Source organism: Dunckerocampus dactyliophorus, chromosome 8, assembly GCF_027744805.1.
Source record: "Dunckerocampus dactyliophorus isolate RoL2022-P2 chromosome 8, RoL_Ddac_1.1, whole genome shotgun sequence".
Lineage (NCBI taxonomy): Eukaryota > Metazoa > Chordata > Actinopteri > Syngnathiformes > Syngnathidae > Dunckerocampus > Dunckerocampus dactyliophorus.
Genome location: NC_072826.1, coordinates 14,274,167 through 14,296,718, shown reverse-complemented (window position 1 = coordinate 14,296,718; position 22,552 = coordinate 14,274,167). Strand labels below are relative to the sequence as shown.

Here is a 22,552-nt window from a genome sequence, read left to right as displayed (position 1 = left end):
AGCAGATTAAAGCGCTGAGATGAAGCTCAGCGGCAGCGGAGCGGCCTGTCACACGCTAGCAAAAAACGGATTTCATCTGCAATAAAAACATGTTTCTTTCACTTGGCAGCTTCATCAGAAAAACAGGCACACAGGTTTCAACGCTGAATCATTCCCCCACTCATAGAATTAACTAGCACTGCAAATTGCAATGTCCTGAGGATTGTTTCTCCTGCAGCATCCTCCATGTAGTTGCCTTAATCTCCTCAACAAATCAGCCAGTAGTCTGCAAATATCCACCTGAAACCAGAGAATGTGCAATTTCTTTACCATACTATCATAGAGATGGAACACCATTTCTTCAACCTTAATAGGAGAAATGCATGTTTTAATATGCTATGTTTTGTTACAAGCTGAGATAAACGAACAACTCAACAATGTCAGTTTTCCATAGAGAGTGGTTTGTTTTTATGAACTACTTTAATGTCAAACTCAGTTTTTTGTGCTTGTGGAAAGGAAATAAAAACTGACATCGGCCTACAATTTTTATTTTATTTTTTTTTTTTAATCAAAATGAGTCAAAACATCAACTTTATATACGATAAGTATAGAGTAAAAGGCAGTCCAGCATGTAGTGTAATTTGTCATTTTCTATCAAAAGAAGCAGATGTGAGCAGTGAGCAATGTGTGATAGATGTCCATGCCTACAGTTGCCATGGTAACCTCAACAGAAGCCACCCACCTTCCTTCCTTCCTTCCTTCCTTTCCTGCTCTGGGAAATGCTGTTTTAAAATAAAATCCTGTGCTGAAAAGTCACGATTTATGATGCAACAGTGGCTACAGAGAGGTAAGTTCGTGAAAGTACAGCAAATAAGACCATTCATTACAGTGTGGGCCTCCGCCAAGGCAAACTGAAAACTCCCCTAACCCTTCCAGAGATGCTCACTGATTAAATGAGATATTTCTAACAGCACTTTAGAAAATGAAGCCAACTGCGCCACAAAAGAAGCTAAGATGAGTGTAAAGTGGACAATGTTTGTGATATTGCTGCGGTGTTTTTTAGAATGCTGTAAAACAGTCAGTGTTGGTTGTCTTCAAAATGATATTGCATATTTACAGACCTGCTGAGAAGAACCAAGACATGAGATTGTTGCGTGTCCAAGTCCTTTTCTGCTTTAAGGAGCATTCTGCTTCCACTGGAAGAGATGACGATGACCTCAGGCCTTATGTGTGTATGCGTGTGTCAGTTACAGTAAACGAGATCCAGGTCACGCAGCTCATCTTAGTTACCAACTTCTCACAGCCTCTAAAGATCTAAACACAGTAGAACCTCGGTTAGCGTCTGCCCTGGTTGGTGCGTTTTTTGGTTAATGTCGAAAATTTACCCCACCGTTTTGCCTCGGTTTGCATGCATTCTTTGGTTCGCGTGCAATATTGCACTCCGTCCCTCATCCTATTAACTAGCAAACCGGAAGTGACGTCACCCGTTTAATGTCATCAGCGGTTGACTCTCAAAAATGTTAACACAAAACGTTTTCTAGTTTTAGAATGATAATGTTACATGCATAAAAAAATTCTAAATGCATAAATGACGAATGAAAGGGCTAAATGAACATTTAAGCTTACTTTTACCATCACTGAAGATTTAATTGAAGGTCGATCTCGCTGGCACACAGTGTCTTTGGGGACAATTACAGTACATCAAGAATCACGTCTTCAATGAAGGTAAAAGTAACCTTAAATGTTCATTTATCCCTTTCATTCACCATTTGTATGCACTTATATGCACTTCAAATAACTGTAAAACTGTAAAAATGTGTTCTATGTTAACATTTTTGGCTTTCCGGAAAGGATGAATTGAATTTACATTGTTTCTATTATTTCTTATTGGAAAAATTGATTTGGTTAGCATCAGACCCAGTTCAGCTCAGTTCAGTTAGAGTCAGACCTTCTGGAACGAATTAATGACACTAACCAAGGTTCCACTGTACACATTAAATACTGAGCATTGTCTTCTGTGAGCGCCATCAGACGTGCACACTTGTAGTATCACACCTGCCCAAAACATGAGTACTTGAGGTAGTCCAGCATCCATTCTGTGGTGTTGTGTCTATGAGTGGGTTCAAAAGGTCAGCAAGGCGTATTTCACAATGTAGCTTTCTTTTTTGTCCACGTCAGACAAAACGAGCCGTGAAACTATCTCATCCAAATAATGATTTTGTAGGAAAGACCTAGTTTATCATTTCATTTTCCATTTCTTTTCTTTTTTTACCATTTATTTTGTTAATTATGTATACTTTTTCCTTATTTCCTTGTGTTTTGCAACAGCCTGTTATGGCACCATTTCATTCTGGAAATTCACTTGAAAGTGATCCCACATTTGCTCTACAGTGTTTTCTCCCCGACAAAACTCAGTGCCGACGAAATGTTCTGCACCCAAAAGGCAGAGGAAGATACTAACCATCGCACAAAAAGTTGGACTTGTGGACATGCTCAAGGAAGGTAGACATTACATGGCTGTAGGGCACCTTTACGGAATACTCTAAATGAATCTTCGGTTGGAAGAGGACAACGAGGATACAGGAACAATATGTTTTAACAAGGATACAAAAATGCTTCAGCGGAGTGGCGCCAGGATGAAGAGGCACGTTCAGAGGAGTGAAATACGTGTGAGTCATTTAATAATTTCTTGTGTCCAACCTCGTGGGTTGAGCAACAAAATTCAAAATTGAACTTAGAGAGTTTAAACATGGGACAAATGTGAGAAAATGTTAGTGCCTGTGTCGAACAGAAGTGTATAAAGTGTATGGTGAGGGGTTTTACAGCCTTAAAACATATAGACAGACTATGAATGATAGTACATGTAATATGGAAGTGGCAGTGCACGAAGCAGAATTGGAATCACACATTAAGTGCTTTGCGCACGCTATAAACCTTGCAATCCTACCTGCACTTGGTCCTCCCAGTGTGACTTCATCGGGATATGTGGATGCTTTTTTTAATGTCCAAGCAGAAGCTGTAGCAATTCTACATTAGATCAAATTTACTTTAATATTTGTCAGAACATAAAAAGAAACATAAAACTACACATAAACAAATGATTAGTACTAGCAGCTACAACGGCCATCATAACTTTTCATTTTATTGTAGGAGACAGGTTATAAATTTCAGGATCACTCTGTTTTGTCTGCACAGGTCTAGAGGGGCCTGGTCACGTGTGCACAGGTGGGTGTGTGTGCTTATGTACGCGGAAGCCATAAATGGCCCGCAATTGCATGTGCTGGGGTGGAGGAGAAGAGGGGAAAAGCTGGGAAGACATCATTTTTGTTAACCTCGTTTTATTATGTTTTGTCATGTTTCCTTACACTGCTACACGCTATCTGCCATCATGCTCACATGCAAAGTATCCGTTAGCTATCCCGTTTTGGTCTCATCATTATCAAAGCTACTTATTTATTTTATTTACTTTTTTATTTCAGCATTTCTGTACAAGCACGTCATCAAGACGGAGGACCCTTTCCCACCCTCTCAGTGGCAAAAAGGTAAAAGGAGGCCGCAAGATTTATAATTGTTAGTTTTTATTTCAATTTGTGTAATGCAAATTTATAAAACATTTCAAAATGTACCTGCATTGTTTTCATATATTTTGTCATTGTAGTTTTCATAAAAGTAATGTTAAATATTGTTTCGTTCTCGTGAACCCCAATGTCGTGTATCGTCTCATTGCATGAGCTGAGCATATTGCGACACCTCTAGCAATCAACGTAATATTGAGCTTGATCGATGCCTGAGGGTTTAAATTAAAGCAATAGTTAAGGAAAACAGGTTAGCGGTAAGACGTTTGTGACGGTTTAGTCTAGACTTTTTATATATTTCTATATTTCACTGATTTAGCCACCACCCGTGGGGCTTTGTTTGAAAGAGGAAAAAAAAGAGATATTACAAAGCTCTTTTTTTTCCAGCTGTCATCGACAGAATAGGCTGAGGTTCATTAGCAACATCCTTAAAAAAAACTTATTTTTAGAACAAGTTTTCATTTTATGTCAGATTGTGAGAAAGAAACATGAAATTATTTTTCATTTCGTGTCGTGATGAAAAGAACATCATGGGCCACCAAGGAGGCTGCAGACTGAAGCATAAAGCAGCATCCTGTACGTACGCGCTTGTGTGTGTGCAAGTGTGTGTGTGTGTGTGTGCTGGTGGGCATGTAGTCCGCTCAGCGGCCACCGAGCGACTGCTTTCACTGAGAGAAAGTCAAAAGCAGAAGAGGAAGATGAAACACTTTGACAAACTTCACATGCACGGTTAAAATGAATCGTGTGAAGTCGTGAACTTGAGGCGTCAGCGACTGGTGTTAGTAGGCGTTCTAACAGGAGCCAAAGGTTGTGCTTTGAGGCAATGCAACAAGCATAATTCACATCAGCTTCACTTCTGGAGTAACACCATTTAAAAAGGATGTTTAGAGCCTTTTGGAAAGTACGTTTCAATAACCAATACCTGCGTATTTACATTGTAACTACGTTTACATTGTAATTGTATACATTGTAAAATTAAAAAGATGCAAGCAGCTTTGAACGGGCCGTCGCACCCTCACGCAACTCGGGTCCATGCGATTCGGCGGGCATGCGGACGCGGGACTCGACGTCAGTATCGCTAACTTGGAAAAAAAAATTGGGGTGTCTTGAGCGGAATTTTAACATGCACAATATTTATCCAGTAGGGGGCACCATCAGAGTCAATGTATACACACAGTCACAGACTGGAGGGTGACCTAACCAAACATAAAAAATTTCGGGCCAATCCGATTATGTGGAAGGAAGTTATTACAGTTCTAATTTTCGACCAGGAAGGGGTGACACTGGTGACAAGGTGGCCATGTGGTCATGTCCTGTCCGATGCCCTAACCCACCATAAAAAAATTCAGGACAACTGGACCATTGACAAGTTAGAGCAGTTATACATTTACACCAGTTGGTGGCGCCATTGGAGTCAATATCAAAATGTAGTCTGATCAGACTCCAATCCTTAATCCTCATGTCAGTTTTGAAGGACATCTGATTATATCAAGTGAAGTTATGACTGTCTGATGGATAATGGCGAGAAGCAGGCTCCACCCAGTACCTGTAATGAAACATCATGCTTCATATCATCAATCTGTTGAATGTGCCCTGTAGAAATGTGAAAGTGATTCACTATATTAAGTCAGGAGTGGGTTTTTGCATCAAGCATGTGTGTAGTTCCTGTCGCCACAAGGAGGCACAGTTACTAATTGAGGAAGTGACATATGGGTGTCTTCAGGGTGTCAACTACGTCATACACACCAATTGTACAAGTCTGACCTTGTGGAGTCGAGTTATTTAAGTTTCGTGTCGCTTGGCGAGCCTCCACCGCTCCGCCCACATCCTATGGCGTACGTTAGGACGGGTTTGTCAAAAATACAACCACTGTTTTTTTGCCCAAAATGGCTCCTTTAAAACAAAATGGCCGACTTCCTGTTTGTCCGAGACTTTTTTTGCATCCTTTTTGTGCATCCTTTGTAATGTCGCCACCAAATTTCATGAAGATCTGTGAAACGGTTGGCGGGGGATAATTTTTTGTAATTTTATAGGGGGCACTAGCCAGTCAATTTGGGGTGGTGTCATTTGGGAGCTGCACCATATTGTTCAGGCATGGATTCTTACTTCCCGTTTACGTTTTCAACCACGTGTGACCATCTGCAGTCAAATTATGACACTTTGATGGTCAATGGCGAAGGCAGACATTTCGCCACAATGCCACGCCCACGGCGTGTGCTTTACATGCATAATCGTCCGCAATTCAAGCACATCAGTCTGTCAGTCATACTTTCTATTGAATTAGATGTCGATCGGAAAAACCTCCTTGGAGGAAAAGGCTAATGTACATCAGAAACTTTATCCCATCACCACTGGGTCTTGCTGAGACGAATTCAGCAAGTGACCCACATAAAGGTTCAAGGTGTTGTCTTGATCATATGTACCAAATGTGATGATGATCTGACCATGTGGAGCAGAGTTATTAATGTTTACAGTTTTGTTCAACCTTCAAAGCATCGTTAGAATGAAAACATCGTTTGTCGCAATGCCCCGCCCACATCTTATGGACCAGCCTAAAACATCGCCCATCTATCTAGTGTCCGTTGATGGTCCATTGGGCTCATTTGATCAAAGTCCCTAGGAGGAGTTTGTCGAAATACAACCCCTGGATTTCGCCCCAAAATCGCCACCACCGACCAAAATGGATGACTTCCTGTTTGTTTGGGAATATATGGGTTCTTGAGACTTTTTTGTGCGTCCTGACTGACGTTTCCACCAAATTTCGTGACGATCCATGAAACTGGTGGCAGGGGATAATTTTTAAGAAATTTAAATTTACTGCGTGAATTTTGGAAGTTTGTTTTTGCGACCCCTGAAATATCAAATTTTTTGCCAGACCTGAGGCGATTTCAAATTTTGGTGAGTTTTCATGCATGTTAAGGCCCTCAAAAATGTGATTAAATTTTTTTTAAATCAAGTTTTAAGTTTTCCTGCAATAAAACAATGTTTAAACAACTCAGAATTTGACCTAAAATTTGAAGGAAAAACATTGTTTTGGGTTTTCTGTGGCTTTATTGTGTGTGTATACCTTTTCACTAATGACAAGTCAAAAGAGGAATATGGTACTGATGACATCTGAACTAAAAAGGGAACTCATCACTTATGTCCAAGTTGTCTCGGCTGAAAAAAAACAAACAAAACAAAACAAAAAAAAAACAAGTCAAGGCAGCGTCCACTTTGATTTGGCCTTTCTGTTTATACTCAGCATTATGGTAACACACACAGGAGCAGCTTTCAATACAAAATCTGCCAAAAGTATTACACCGCATTCAACTATTCCACCTATTCAACTGGCTTTTGTCATTTTGGCACGTGACAATTAACGATGTTAAAAATAATGCTTTCTGATTCAAACACATTCAAAGTTGAACAACCTCTTTGAATGGATTGTCTTTGTCGTCCAAGGATTCAATGAGTATTCCTTTACACCATGGGTGTCCTTGCAAATATTTTTTTTAACACCTGAGTGGGGGAAAAAAAATAGTGATGATTTAAAAGCAGACCTACATGTGTAACAGTGGTCATCCCTGCAGTCCAGCCCTGCACACGTCAGCCTCGAACCAGTGACCACATAGGTCTACTGAGAGTCGAGCAGCATTGGCCATCGAGCTCAAAGGAACAGGCTATCAATTCACTGTGCTACACATTTCTTAAGCCGTCAGGTAGTGGGGTTTAACCAATGCTGCTCTTTTGGTATAGTCCTATATTGGATTGGTTTTAGCATTATTAATAAAGAAATAGAAAGATCAAATATATATATATATTCATCATAGTAACAGTCAACTGATTAATCTGTTGTGTGCTGGCAATTGTGCTAAGCTAACTGACAACAGGTAGTAGTCACCTGATCACTGCTGCTGCGCTCACATTGACCTTTCAACTCACTTTCAGAACTCGTGACAGGCTGGCATTTCCAAATGCATCTTTTCACCACTGCAACTGCAACAGCACATGACGGTGCTTGCCTCCAGTCTCACATTTTCCCCAAAATTCCCCTCCGTCAGCCACTTGAGCCAGTCAGTCAGTCACTTGAAGTGAAAACGTGATTACACTTTCTTCATTAAACTCATTTCTTCAGCTACAGTTGTCCTCAGATTACTAAATGGAACACTGCAATGATCTATGGAGCCATTAGGGGAACGGCCTGGAACTAATTTCAATCCTGGAATGGACTGATGAGCGCACGCACGCACACACACACACACACACACGCGCACACACACATGCACGCATACTGGGATCAAAGTTGATGACAATGGAGGGAGGGAAGATGAACAGCCATTTTCTGGCGGGGACCGAAATCAGTTTGTCTTTTTTACACAAAATAATCAGCACAGACTTTAAACTACAATTTTTAAAGGTTTTTTTTAATGAGTTTGTCCCTACAGGAGCACTGGGTTATGAGGATGGGAACCTGAAATCTACCCTAAGTCTTCTTATCGCTTGTGTGCAGTTGACAGAAAGTAGGACAATAACTGTTTGTCTTTGGTCCAGAAGTAAATTGTAAACACAGTGACCCAATTTGCATTCTGTGATAAGAACTGTATCAAGTCAGGACTCACAGCTGGTTCCAGCATTCCGTAATAATCACCTCAGATGCAAGGAGCAACATTCTGACTACACTGGATTCATGCAAAGTGGTGTCATTTTTGTCTTGTTTTTGGTCTTTTTTGGGGGGGGGGATTGTAATGCAATGTGTCCATAAAACAAATAATTCCATTGCAAATTTGGCACACAACCAAGCATAAACTAGGCTCTTTGTGTGAGATGATAAATCCTAAGCCAGCGCCACTCCGAGACAACAGGCCACAATGGCTGCTTGGTGTTGATGAATAGTGAGAATTAAATTCAAATCAGCTGCCCTCCAACCTGACTATTAAACAGTCAGTTAAACATTAAGTGAATAATTCGTGAAGTGGTTGCAGTGTTGCATGTTACAAAACAGTGACACTGGTAAGTGAAGATTTTCAAAACAGCAATGCAAATACAGCAGAATCCCTTGCATTTCTCGGGGTGATTACCTTCCACGAGTAATTGAAACACCCACAAAAATGTTTATTTTTGACACATGGCTCACTCCTCTTCCTCCAAACCCTCCTGCTAGCTTTACGTAGACATTCTCCTCCAATTTTGCATCAACATTTACAATAAAAGGTGGATGTTGTAATGATTACATTAGATTCTGCTCCAGAATTGTCTGCCATTGTTAACTCAGAAGCTAACAAGCTAAATGCTAAAGGCACAATCCAGGTTTAAGCCCTAAATACACAACACACTTAAGAGCAGAAAATGTGCAACGGTGTGAAAAAGTGTTTGCCCCCTTCCTGCTTTCTTATTTTTTTGCATGTTTGTCACACTTAAGTGTTTCATATCATCAAACTAATGCAAATATTAGTCAATGACAACACAAAATGCAGTTTTTAAATGAAATAATGAATAATGAATAATCACTTTTTCACACCACTGTAGAGGTAGTCACCACTAAATTATGATGGTTGATAGAACAGATGGAATCGAAGTCACAGTCTAGCATTTAGCCTGGTCGTCAGGCAAGCACCACAACCTCACTTGTTTGTTGCGGGCCCACCTCCACCTCACTCTGAAGCAGCTATCCATAGTACGTGGCTACCTCGCTGGGTCGTACTGGCTAGCTGTCAGAGAAGGTGTTTCTCCAAGACGCAGCTACATAATCCACACTGCTTTCCTGTTGTAATTCCACTAAAAACTTACGATCACATCAACTTGTGTTCACAAAGATAATAATATAACAGTCTATAAACTGCTCAAATAAATAAAAAGGGAACACTTAATCAATCACAATTTCAATCACACTTCTCTGAAACCAAACTGTCCACTTAGGAAGGAATATTTTATTCATTCATCTAGGACAGGGGTCACCAACGTGGTGCCCGTGGGTACCAGGTAGCCCCCCACGACCACATGAGGTGCCCGCAAGCCTGCTTTTCATTCAGGTTTTCAGTTAATATTGAAAGAACAGTAGAAAGAAATGCATTCTGAAATACAAAATGTGAGTTGTGGACACCAGCATTTTGTTAAAGTTCTGGTAAAACAAGCATATTCGCTTTGTTTGGGTTTAAAATAAGCTCTGAAAATAAATGTTACAAAAATGAGTAGCTCTTGCCCATTTTCATTTTGTAAAAATAGCTCTCACAAGGAAAAACGTTGGTGACCCCTGATCTAGGATGTGTTATTTTAGTGTTCCCTTTATTTATTTATAATTTTTTTTAATATATATTTATATTAGGGCTGTCAAATGATTAAACATTGTAATCATATTAATGTCAGTTTTCAAATGAATTAATTATTAATCACCATTTGAAACTGATGTATGCCCGTTTTTACTATAGTTTATGAACAGAAAGTTAATATGTTAACGAGCGATTAACATGCGCATGTTCTTTTTGACCCTGAGCCAACACTGTAGTTTGAAGAAATGCAGCGGCATGGCAGTCAATGTGAAGTTGCACAGCAGGTATTTTTTTTTTAATTGTCATTTATACAGTGGCACCGTGGCATAAGAGTGTCCCAACTAACGAGTGTTTTTTTTTTAAGATGCAAGCAGTCTTTCGGCTGATTTTTTTTACTTTGAACCGATAGCAAAAATTTGGGCTAGGACCTGCAAGGTATGCATAGCCAAAGACAGCTATTTGGGGGCTTGTGTCAATGAGAATGACTCTAAACAGCACTAGCAGCACGCTAGCTAGTCACCCAAAAATATGTTCAACACATCAGTAAAACATACGTACATTATTGCGATCTAATTTATCTATTATTTATTATGTATTCTGCAAAACTAAGACAGGAACAACATCAAATTAAAAGCACTAAATGAATACAGACCCTCCATCCGCCAGTACAAACCTGGACTTAGGTCATCAAATCTTACCTTTATGCATTCCCAAATAGTATCAGCACTTGGGACCAAATATGAGGTGAAAGAAAAACCCAGAAAAAAACAGTATAGTAGTCTTATCTCTGCAGCGTGGGAGAAGTTGCGTAGAAGGACCGTCGAACAAATTGGGACAAGTCACCGCTCGCATTAAACTGTGTGATTTATTATTTTTTGTATAAAAACAGCCGTGTATATGTATATATACACACACAGTATATATAAAACTTAATAACTTGTGATAATTTTATGTATGTGTTATGCTTTACTATCATGTTCATAAACTATTTTCGACCTTGGGGAAATTAGATGTTTACTGCAGAAAAAACCCCACAATTTTCAGAAAACAATAATAAATGAAACTAATTTGACCGAAAGAGAATTTGTGGGGCCGTGAAAGCTGAATTGTGAATGTGTAGAGATCCTGGTTCCGGAGGGAATGGAAACTCCTTATTTTTCATGTTAGCACAAAATATAAATCGTGATTTTTTTTTCCTGGCTTTGTATTCTATTTAAACTAATGGCGAATTACCTGACAAGAGCAAAGAAAAACAACATTATTATTGTTGCTGTTATTGTGCGTCAATATTAGTACACTTACTATGAAAACATAAATTCAATTAGAACATTAGAACATTTTTAGCAATGTATACTATTATTGTTGATCACTATAGCATCAGATGAATGAGCGAAAATCTTTTTTCTTGGATGTTAGTGACTTTCACATCTAAAGTTTGTTTATATAAGTTTGTGTGGGTGTGTAAATTGTATGAGCGTTGTGTCACCTTCAATAGGCGATGTTTTCAGGCGGCGGCAAATGCCCTGCACGTCTCCGTACGAGTCCCGTATTTTGTTGACGGCCTCTCCGCTCCGCAGCTCCATCAGACCCCTCAGGTCCATCACAGTCACTCCAAAGTCCCCATCGTGGTTGCCATCAGCAACAGAGTTCCCCGCAGGGTGGTCTGCTGTGTTGTTGGCCATGACAATCCTCTTTTCAGAGCCGGGTGGTTGTCGTTAGTGTATTCAATGAATGTAAAAGTCACAGTGGGTTGTCAGTTGACAGGAAATGGTGGGTAGTTCGACAGGTAGAGGAGGCGAGGTTAACTCCTTTCTTGGACGGACATGCTTCTCTTGGTTACCATGGAAACGGGGGCACCAACATGTTTGGCCGGTTACGCTGCAGAAAAGAGAGAGAAGGAGAAAGTTTGAGGAGCAGTTTGGACGTCAGACACTTGAGTTCAGTAAATAGAGCAGTGACATTAATTGGGACAATTAGAGGTGGCGCTCATTTCTAAATATTAAAGAAATCCTCTATTAACAAGAATACTGACTGAGATTGCACTGCTCCATTGGGACACACAGGAAGTTGTAAAACATCGTGTCCCACTTTGATTCACTAATCATCCCATTTAGGCAAACTAGAGCACCACAAAGTCATTGATAGAAAATTCAGCTTAAAAACCCAATATTTTTTTAAAAATAGGCCTCTTGTCAGACTTCAGCTCAGTGAGCAACAAAAGGATGAACTTTAGAACCGTAACTTCCGGTGTATAAACGGCTACTTTTTTCTCATGCTTCGAACCCTGCGGCTCATACAGTGGTGCGGGCTAATTTGTGGTCACGTTCTGGTCTCGCAACATCTCATGTGCTTTGGAGCAACTATTTTGCGCTTCGTGCATGCGGCCTCATCAGGGAGAACGCGTGACGAGGAAGAGGTGCATGTGATGAGGCTTTCAGGCTGAAGGCGGCTTTTGCATCGGGTCTGCCAGTGGATCTTGGCAGCGTGGAGCGGTGTCGGGAGGTCCACTGGAGCCGGCAGGTTTCGGGGGCTGGACTGCTGTGTGGTGGGGAGGACAGCTGGGGCTGATTTGCCTCGGGGCAGAGGTGGAGTGACAACAAAAGAATGAATGAGACTGGTTGGATGTTGGCGAGGAAATTGTGGGGCTGAAGAAGGCGATTTTAGTGGTTTTACTGTAGTGCGAAAGGGGAAGGATGACGACGGCGACATTTCTGGTGGTATAGTATTTTACACACTTTTCTGCGCTGTTTGGGAAAAAAAATTATTTAATTAAAAGTTTAAAAAAATCTTTTTGTGTAACATGTTCCTGTGTACTAAATATCCCAAATATCCTATATCGGTGTGTCCCATTACGTGCAGTAATGAGCTGCCTCTTTTTATATCTTTAAAATTCCCAGAAAAGAGAAAGACGTGTATACATAAGGATTACATTAGGATTGTAGATGATGGGCAAAAAAGTTTTTTAGAGTAAGCAATTTATTGCAAATAATCATTAAACTGAAATCGGCTGTTCATCAGCTGAAAAAAAGGCTCAAAGGTTTATGACTCAGTCTTTAAAAGCCAAAATCTTGTCAAAAATGTGGATTCAATGTCATTTTCTGCCTAGGTACGCTGTCAGGTATTCACACTCTCATGATGATGGCAAAGGCAAAAAAGCTTTCTCTCTTTGAACGCAGTCGGACTGCTGAGCTACATAAGTAAGGCCTCTTGGAGCATGCTGCTGAGGTTGGACGCAGTAAAACAGTCATTTGTAACTTCTTCAAAGATACTGAGGGTTATAGAACAAAAAAAGTCAAGTGGTAGACCCAAAAACATTTCACTGGCCCTGAGGCGGACTATCCGATTGGCAGTCCATCAAAAAATGGGACAAGCCTTGGCCTAAATGAAGGTTTTTACTGGTGCCAAGTGCAGTCCAATTACCATCTGACGGCATCTACAAGAGAAGGGGTTTAAGAACAAAAGACGTCTGCAAAGGCCTCGTCTCCTTCAACGCCACAAAACTGACACAGGACTGCACGAAGGAGATTGATTGACAATGGTTGACAGCCAATCGGCACGCTGAAAACAATGGGCAGTGCAGACAGACGAGATAGTCAGGAGATAGACACTCAACTTCTCACAATGCAATTCTTCTTAAAGGGCCAGGCTCGCCCTGTAACAGCGTTCACACTGTTATAAAACTGTTATACCCTGTTATAATTTTTTTTTTTTAAAAAAAGAAGCACTAAAAAAAAAAAAAAAAAATCAGTGAAACAGCAAATCAATGAAAGCTGGACCGTGATACTGCGAGGGAACAAAGTACGTGCAAACGGGAGCTTATCATTGACAGGACATTGTTCATCATTGCGTTATATGTTGTTACCACTTGTTGTTCCCTGTCACTCTCTGAGTTGCAGTGCAAAAATGGTAAATAAATTCATGTGTGTTCATTGACAGTTCAGGTTGGATTGTACACTCCTTATCAAAATCTTAAGAACAGTTGAAAAATTGCTAGAATTTGCATTTTGCACATTTGGATCTTAATGAGGTTTTAAGTAGAGCTACAATATGCAAAAGCAAGAAGGGGGAGTGAGACAAAAAGTAATTTATTGAAAACAACAAACTGAAATAGGCTGTTTATCAGCTGATTAAAGGTTTAAGACCATCGCTCAAAAAATAACAAAAAAAACTCTCGACACCAGAACAAAACACTTTCTCAGCAGGACTCGGTAATGAGTAGCTCCACCGTTCTTGTTAATCACTTTAAAAAAATTGTGACTCTTTTGGACCATCCAGCGTGTTCCCCCGATCTAAATCCAACTGAGAACATTTGGGGATGAATGGCAAGAGAAGTCTGCAAAATTGTCATCAGTTCCAGATCGTGGATGCCCTCCGTGAAGCCCTCTTCACCTCCTGGAGCAACATTCCCACTAGCCTCCTGAAAACACTGGAACCAAGCGTGCCGAAAGCAATTTTTGAGGTGAACATCTACTCATTACTATGTCCTTTTTCAGTTTAATCGTTTTTGCAGTAAATTGCTTACGCAAAAAAATTTTTGTCTCCCATTTCTTCTTTTTGCATTTAGAACCTCCTTAAGAGCCAACAGTGCAAAATGAAAATTCTTGAAATTTTTTATTAATACTACTACTTTTATTACATTGCCAGTTTAGATGATTTTCTGCAGGCGCTGTAATAACGGAGTCGTAGGAAGCAACAGTGTTAGAAATGGAAACGAGAACTCGTCCTGCTGATGAAAAGCTCAGGATGAAAAATGTGAAAAAACATTGCAAAAGAGCTAATCAACCACACTAACATCAACCAGCGTGTGTGTGTGTGTGTGTGTACTGTATGTGTGTACATTCCAAGCCATCACCATAGATGATATAAGTGCTCATCAAACGCGTTACCACAGTTTACTGTTCACACACACACACACACACACACACACACACACACACACACACACACACACACACGGTGGTGCTACCGATGCGGGTTGCGGTCAGTTGCTCGGGGTCATTATGGAATAGCGGGCTAAGCTTCATTATGTAACACTACTGGTCACCAGGAAAAAAAAAAAAAAGCTTCATTCACACTTCAACATAAATCCTGAGCACGTACACATCCTTCATGCTCACAATGAAGAACTACTGCCAAGGTGGAAGACTTTCCAAAATGTAGACAGGACACAGTTTACAGAACGATAAAATCGCTCTTTGTCGTTGTATGCGTAAAGAAACAAACGGTTCTTCTCAAATTATACACTACACTATCAACGTACAGTTAAGCACAAATTTATTCATACCTTGGCCAATTTTTGAGTTAAAGTACAAATTTGTGTTTGACGTAATAATACAAATTTTATACATGGTACAGAATAATGAATATATTTTTCTATCATAATCAGTGGCAATGTCTGTATTGAGAAAAAGTATGAATAATTTTGGAATTGAAATGTCAAAATGTAAAAAATAAATAATGAAAATAGCAAATATATTTTTCAAAATGTAAATCTCTTAACTTGTTCTAGTCTTGTGTCACTTTCTTGTACCATTTTCAGCTAAAAGACACCCATTCACCACATCATGGATCCTTCTGGCCTTCATTTTGAGAAGTGGGTGACATGTTTGTCTTTATAAAACCTGTCTCCATATCGACATAGCCATGTCGTCGTCATGGCAACATTTACAATAGAAACACTGAATCACTGAGTTGGAGTCAGGTTCCAGTTTTGCATTCAAATCTAGATTTATCATTCCAACATGTAAACTGTGGCATTGTGTCATTCCCACGACAAAATCGTGGAATTCTGTGAGACAACAATCTAGCACAACACAACCTGGCTATCAGTATGTTAAATAATAAATATCACTTTGCAAATGGCCAATAAATGCAGAAGTCCTTTTGAAACAACAGCAAGGTGAAAAAGGGCACCGGTGACATTGATGCATGGACTTTTGAGCAGTGTTGAACACACACGAACACTTCAATAACACACACCTAATGGCTGGCATGTGCATCAAACAGTCCACCACACCTTCTTCAGTTCAAAGGTGAACGATTCTTACGATGTCATAAACACACACAGGGACTTTATTACTTTGAAACCTTTCCCCTAACTTTGATTGTTAAGTTATATAAATAAGAATATTCGGAAATTATTTGGAATTTTACAATCGAGAGCTGTTCAGGCACTCGCTGCACTGTGGTTATTGGTTATTAAAAACTTCATGCGCTCGGCCCTAAACAGTTACAGAATTCAGCATCAAGTTCAATTAGTTTAGGAAAAAGGTAGTGCTTAAACATTTGCACACGCATGCTTTTTCTCTCTGAAAATCATACAAGTTATTGTATGACTGTAAATCGTTACTGGCAGTGTGGGTTATGTAGACGCGGCTTTGAAGGAACGCCTGCATTATCTGCTAGCTGAGAGGACCTAGCAGCCTTCAGAGTAGCAGGGCCGCGTCCCGCTGGACGAGCTGCTTTTGCAGGAAATGGAGGCAGCATCACAGTGGTGACTAACTATACATTTTACAATTTAAAAAGCATGTGTGAGGCATATTACAGGCCTAAGAGCAGGAGTCTCCAACAGGGTAGCTCATGAGCTCCCATTAGCTCGCCACCTGATTTAGAGTACTTCACCAAAAGGGTCCAAGTATATTTGCTTCAACTTATAATATCCTCAATTCACACATTTTGGCTGTATTTAATGATAAATTACCACAAAATAGAAAAAAATGACCACACTGTTAGATGTAAAGTGTTGATTTTTTTTGTAAATAAAGTACAATTACATGTGCTGATATTTACAACCAGCCTAAATGGAAGCAGGATTCTTCCATCAGTGTTTTCACGCATCAACTGAAAAACTGAAGCGTGCTTTGGCGACTTTACGTTTGCTGTAAGTCACGTAGGTGCTAGAGGCGGAGAACGACACTTTCCATCCCAGTGACACACGCACACTGGTGGAATAAAAAAAAAAAACCCCTAATATGTTAAAACAATCACTTTTTAAATGATTCCACTTCAGTGATGACATCAATATATATACTGTAATCAATATATACAGTATAATGAAAATAAAATAGAACTGCATAGGCAACAAGTGTTTCGGAGTGGACATCCTCCATATTATTTCTGATATATTAGGCCTACAGGAAGCTGTTCGACATTCCATAATTAAGTTATTAGCACGTTATTAGCATTCCTGGTGTGCATTAGCGCCACGTACAGCTCGCTCACTTTCCAACCACTCAGTTGTGAAGCATTTTATATTTGACATATGACCAAACATTTCAAAAAATATGTTGTAGACACAAAATGTGTTCCATAGAAAAGTGTGACCTAAAAACAACCATAAATCCTTTCCCATCCCTCCTTCCTTCTCTAAGCGGGATACATTACATTTCAATGTTTATCAAATCACATGGGTTTCCCCCAAACAAATTTTGCATATGTTCCCCCAGCAGTGTCAGACGTCTTCATTCATCTTTTTGTTTGACATCTAACACAACCTCCCTCAACTGCTGCTACTTCCTCCTCCTCCTCATCCTCTTCTTCTTCTCTGCTGCCAGCCTCTGCAGACACACCTGCTCTGCATACTAAAGCAGCCTGCTCCCTACACATGCACGCACACATGCGCACGCTCACACACACACACACAGAGGGAGTATGCAAACACCCTGCTAACCACACCCTCCACACACACAGAAACTTTTTTTTATTATCTTGTTGCACCAAGTAACAGATCTCTCACTCCCAAACACACACACACACACACACACACACACACATACACACACAGCTTTTTCCTTGTGTGGAGCAGCCACAATGCCCACACGAAGACAAATATCCCCACAAAAAACGTGGGGTACAAAGAGTGGTGCCACACAAAGATAGAAGGAGAAGAGCATACTGATTCTCATGCAGGACACGTCAAACAGAGTGTATTGGGTCTAGACAGTGTGTGTGTGTGTGTGTGTGTGTGTGTGTGTGTGTGTGTGTGTGTGTGTGTGTGTGTGTGTGAGACAGAGCCGTAGTGTTGCAGCATGTCAGGCTGAGAAATCCGAGGGGGAAAAAAAAAAAAAAAAGAAAAGCGGACCGGGAATGCAGGAGACCACACCCATATCTGCAGTCACATGACCAGGGAGGGGAGGGGCAGGCTCGAGAGGAAATCACCACACTGCAGAGAGACGAGGACAAGAACTAGTCATGCAACAGTGCAAACACACACACACACACACATTTTTATCTCGTCTCTCCACATGAGGCCTCTTGTGATGGGACACTTCCGAAGTGGGGGTCTCTTATGTGAGGGCCCCCAAAAGATTAAATCACTCACCTAAAAATCTCATCAGTCCACATTCTGACGGAGCAGACATGAACGTGAAGTAACCTTGTGCTCTTTAGAAGCTCCAAAATGGAGCAAATAACAAATAAAATATGACGTGAATTAATACCTTACCATGTCAAAATGTGACAATCATAAGACATTTATTAATTGTACAGGCAATGTTTTAAGTCACATTTTAACATTCTCAACTGTCACACAAGTGTAAAAAGAAGCTAAACACTGTATAATAAAAATAAAATAAAGTAAAACACCTGACAGACACAAAATGGAGATGAAAGATGAAGGCGTTTGCAGAGTGATACTGTCAGCTAGGTATTGCTGGAATTAATGTATGCTCATATTGGGTGGCAGTGGCTCAGGAGGCACAGCAGGTCGTCCAAGTTCGAACCCAGCTTCCTCTCTCCTGTTGACTCCTTGGGCAAGACACTTCACCCACCTTGCCTCAAGTGCTGCACTAACTACTATATAAATGTGAATGTTTGGTGGTGGTAGGAGAGGCCGTTGGTGTGAATTGGCAGCCTTATTTGCGTCAGTTTACCCCAGGGAATCTCCAGCGGTGGCTGCAGGTATAGATGACCACCACCAGTGTGTGATGGTGGAGTGAATGAATCATGGGTGCTTTGGTTGTCTAGAAAGGCTCTACTTAAATCCAATCAATTGTTATTCATTATAGAAATATTTAATATTAGCCATGACAGGTCACAGTCGTAAGTTCCATTTCCTGTCGTATGGTTATCACACTATTGTGTAAAACACATTTATACAGTAGTGAATGTTTTGACGCTCACCGTGCTGAAATCTCATGAGATTCATGACGCCCCATCTGATGAAGATTTGTTGGAATTTTGAAGCATATTTTTCTGGAACATTTGAGTTGAATTCTACACTGGAGGTTCTGCTGTCATTGACTTTGCACTTTGATGACGCCTTTGACCTCTGACAAACTTGATGTTCAGATGACACCAAGCAGGCTGATTCAGTCCAAATCAATAAACTTATGGAAACAACAACATACATGTTGAAAATGTGAAGTAACCCTGACAAGCACCCCACACACACACACACACACACACATACGAGTACATGCTGCAAATGAAGCTGACCTCTCCATCTCTGCCTCCAGTCAGTTGTCAGTGTGTACTTGCCATGGTGATGGTGATGCTAAGATTTACTGTGGTACAAAGTTGAGGCCAGGAGATGATTCAGGATGTGGTCTTATTATGGTACTGCGTTCACCTGGCCTACTGCAGACGGTGAGTAGACTGCAGAAAAGCTTTGCTGCAGCAGTCAACAATGATCAGCTGAAGACCAAACACTGGAATGATAATGGGCCAAGGTTGTTGCACTCATAAACGTACCTGAAGCAAATTGCTAGTGTGTTTCACTGAGATCAATAAGCGTCGCCGTTTAGACATGCGCTTGTGAGAAGTGTTTGCCTGAGGCTTTTGATTCTTCACGCCCACACGTACACCTGCTTAGCATATTATTCATGTTAAAGTGTACTTTAAAGCATCTCAATCATTTATGTTGGAGAGAACGCAGTGACACCTCTGATGCCGAATTCCTTTCAGTTCAGAACCGGACCAAAATGTTTAGTAAAACCTCATTAAGTCAAAACTTCAGAATTTGAACCACAGCCATGCATGACTTCAGATGAGAGCGAAGTTCAGCGAGCAGCAAAGGATTAACCCTGTAACTTCACTTTTTCTTTTAGCTTTTTTTGCGACACTTCTTCCAAGAGAAGGCTCAGTGTCAACAACAAAAGAAAAATATAGACAGGAAGTTACATGAAGTAAGACACCAGCATCACCATACACATTTGCACTTGTTAGCAAAGTTCACAGATTCTTTTATACTATTAACTCTGCTTCACTTCTTTTTACACTTGTATGACACCTAAGCGTGTTAAACCGTAACTTCAAACATTGCCTGTACACTTCATAAAGCTTTTATGATGGCCATAGCTTGACCCTGGAACAGATTATTTCTATTAACATTTACAGATGGTTTTCTAATGGGAAAAATGGGTGTTTCAACCCGCATCCCAACCTTTCAGATTACATTATATGGTGAAATACTCCACTTGTCGACTGCATAGTGATGATGAAGGCACTGCTGGATTCAAGAGACAAGCAGGACCTCCTTCACACAGCAGCCACACGGGGAGGTGGCAAACAAACATCTGGATGCTGTCCAGTTGTTGTCATCATCCTGCTGATGGCCAGTGCAGAGTCCACACTGATTTGATCCAAAAACACATATTGAGAGCGGGTACTGAGGGGGTGCATCGTGTGTTTGCGTTGCTGCACAGTAAACACTGATGGATGGAGGTCAACAACTTGATGTTTGTCCACTCCGTTTGCTGCTTTAGCCATCTGCCCATTGTCTATAGTGCTTCGGACATGAGGTGGGGACTGCATCGCTTGTCGCCTGTGTCCTGATCACAGGATCTCATTCATAATTCAGACCTGACCATCCCAACACTGTGATGTCTTGTTAATACATAAATAATACACACAACATTAAAATAAAGACTCAATCATCACTTTTCCTTGCTAGTGCACCCTGAATGCAAAATTAAACAAAAAGGTGACTTCCACTTCACCACCTTGTAGAAGAATGACGTGGGGTTAGGAATCATGACCACAAGCCGGTCTGAGGCCAGCAGTACGGCCCGCCAAACGTTACCACCGTGAATAAGACTCAGGGACACTGTGACTATGCATCATGGAGTCACGCCCCTCGTTATATTCCCGTGTTGACTCCTTTGAAGCGAGGTAACATCTGTGCAGCGGAGGCGCTGCTCATCATGCTAACGAGCTCCCCGGCACCATCTTTATGTCTAATCACACTCAGTTTTCACAGAGCCTGTAGGTGACGTCCTATGTCACGCCGTAAGTTTTGGCTTTACGTCCAACCATGAATGAAAACATCACACTGACATAACCTTCATGTTACGTCTTTTGTGGGGATGACTTTCCACAAGGTCTCAAGCAAATTCCAGTTAAATTGATGATTACATTTGAAATTAAACGATACTTCAGGTCACCTCACATGATAAGAACATGGTGAAAGTTTGTGTGTTTGTGTTCCCAATGTCACTTTTGTCCAACAGCTGCTGAGAAAGACATTTTCTCCTTCGAAAACATCATGGAGGCTCTTTACAGGAGTGAGAGTACGTGTGTGACACGTGCAACAGCAAGGAACGCCACAGAGATGTGGAGTGTCTCCAGCACGTTAGATAACAGCGGCTGCCTGCAGCTTCACGATAAGCAGGCTAACACCGGGGGGCTGGGGGGGTAGGCATCCTCACTTTCCCTCATAAGGTGAATGCCCAAAACATGACAGCAGACATCCGACAGGTCTGACCTCTGGCCCCCGCCCATTCCTGATGACATCATGGACCATGTAGCTTGTCATGGAAAACACTCAGTTGGACAAAACAACCGCAGTTTATTTCTAGATGTTTCATTCTTTCTGTGGTTTAAGACAACCCAAAAGGAGAAATTACAACACTAGAAGTAGAAATAATTTAGAGCAGGACACTCTGACTCAAAGAATGACCAATGACTTTTGACTCATCCAAAGTCTTAGTCCATCATTGGTCTCATTATATTACATTCTCATTATATTCCATAAGTGAGTACAGCCCTCACAGCAAGCATTTTATCACAGTATATCTTCTCAAGGAACAATACTATCGAACGTAAAGTTGGATATATTTTACAGTCGTCAGTGTACTGTTTGTATGGCAGTATAGATTTACTATCGGGGATGCTCCGATCAATCGGCCACTGATCATTACAGGCTGATTTCCGTGAAAAAGCACGTGATCAGCATATTCCAATAAATCATATATACCTGTCATTTGTGAGAGTGATATACATTTTGCATGAAAAATATCTCGCCAAGGTAGCAGGTTAAAAAGCTTTAATTTAACACGGCATTTGAAGAGCAGACATTTGACGGAGTATGGTGAGTTTTCGAGGCTCATGATGACAGTCATCTTGACACTACACCTTTAAAACATAGCTGTATATGGCAAGCAGCGAAATGTTCCTCTGAACCGCTCCTAAGACTGTCCATCATAACCTTAGCTAGAGTCTTCAAAAATACTAACAATAAAAGCAAAACATTTAAAACCTAGACTTTGTAGAAACTGGAAAGGAACCCTAATTGCTAATGCCTGAAAAAAAAAAAAATCACTAAAACCAGAATGCTACTGGACTTTTACAAAGTATTGTACATGTAATGTCATGTGTCATATTTATATTGAAAAGTTGCTGCCTTTAACAATGATGGGTCCAAATCAACTGCTTCCTGTTGCTAAAGATGACATGGTAAGATTATCAGGAGGCCAAGAGCGGACGAGCAATCAGTCTCTTTCCTCCGTCCTTTGCTTTGTTTGTCAGCAGTCT

At 40.6% G+C, this 22,552-nt stretch overlaps 1 protein-coding gene across 5 annotated transcripts in view; it reads right to left on the bottom strand.

Annotated features, from left to right (window-relative positions):
* The window catches only part of LOC129187007 (plasma membrane calcium-transporting ATPase 1-like), an 89,197-nt gene that overhangs the window by 39,331 nt on the left and 27,314 nt on the right, over positions 1-22,552 (bottom strand). For all 5 annotated transcript variants that reach the window (XM_054785847.1, XM_054785848.1, XM_054785844.1 and 2 more), the window contains one exon: positions 11,289-11,680. In XM_054785847.1, the coding sequence (XP_054641822.1) occupies positions 11,289-11,484 (196 nt within the window). In that variant the 5' untranslated portion in view covers positions 11,485-11,680. The remainder of the gene's footprint in view (positions 1-11,288; positions 11,681-22,552) is intronic.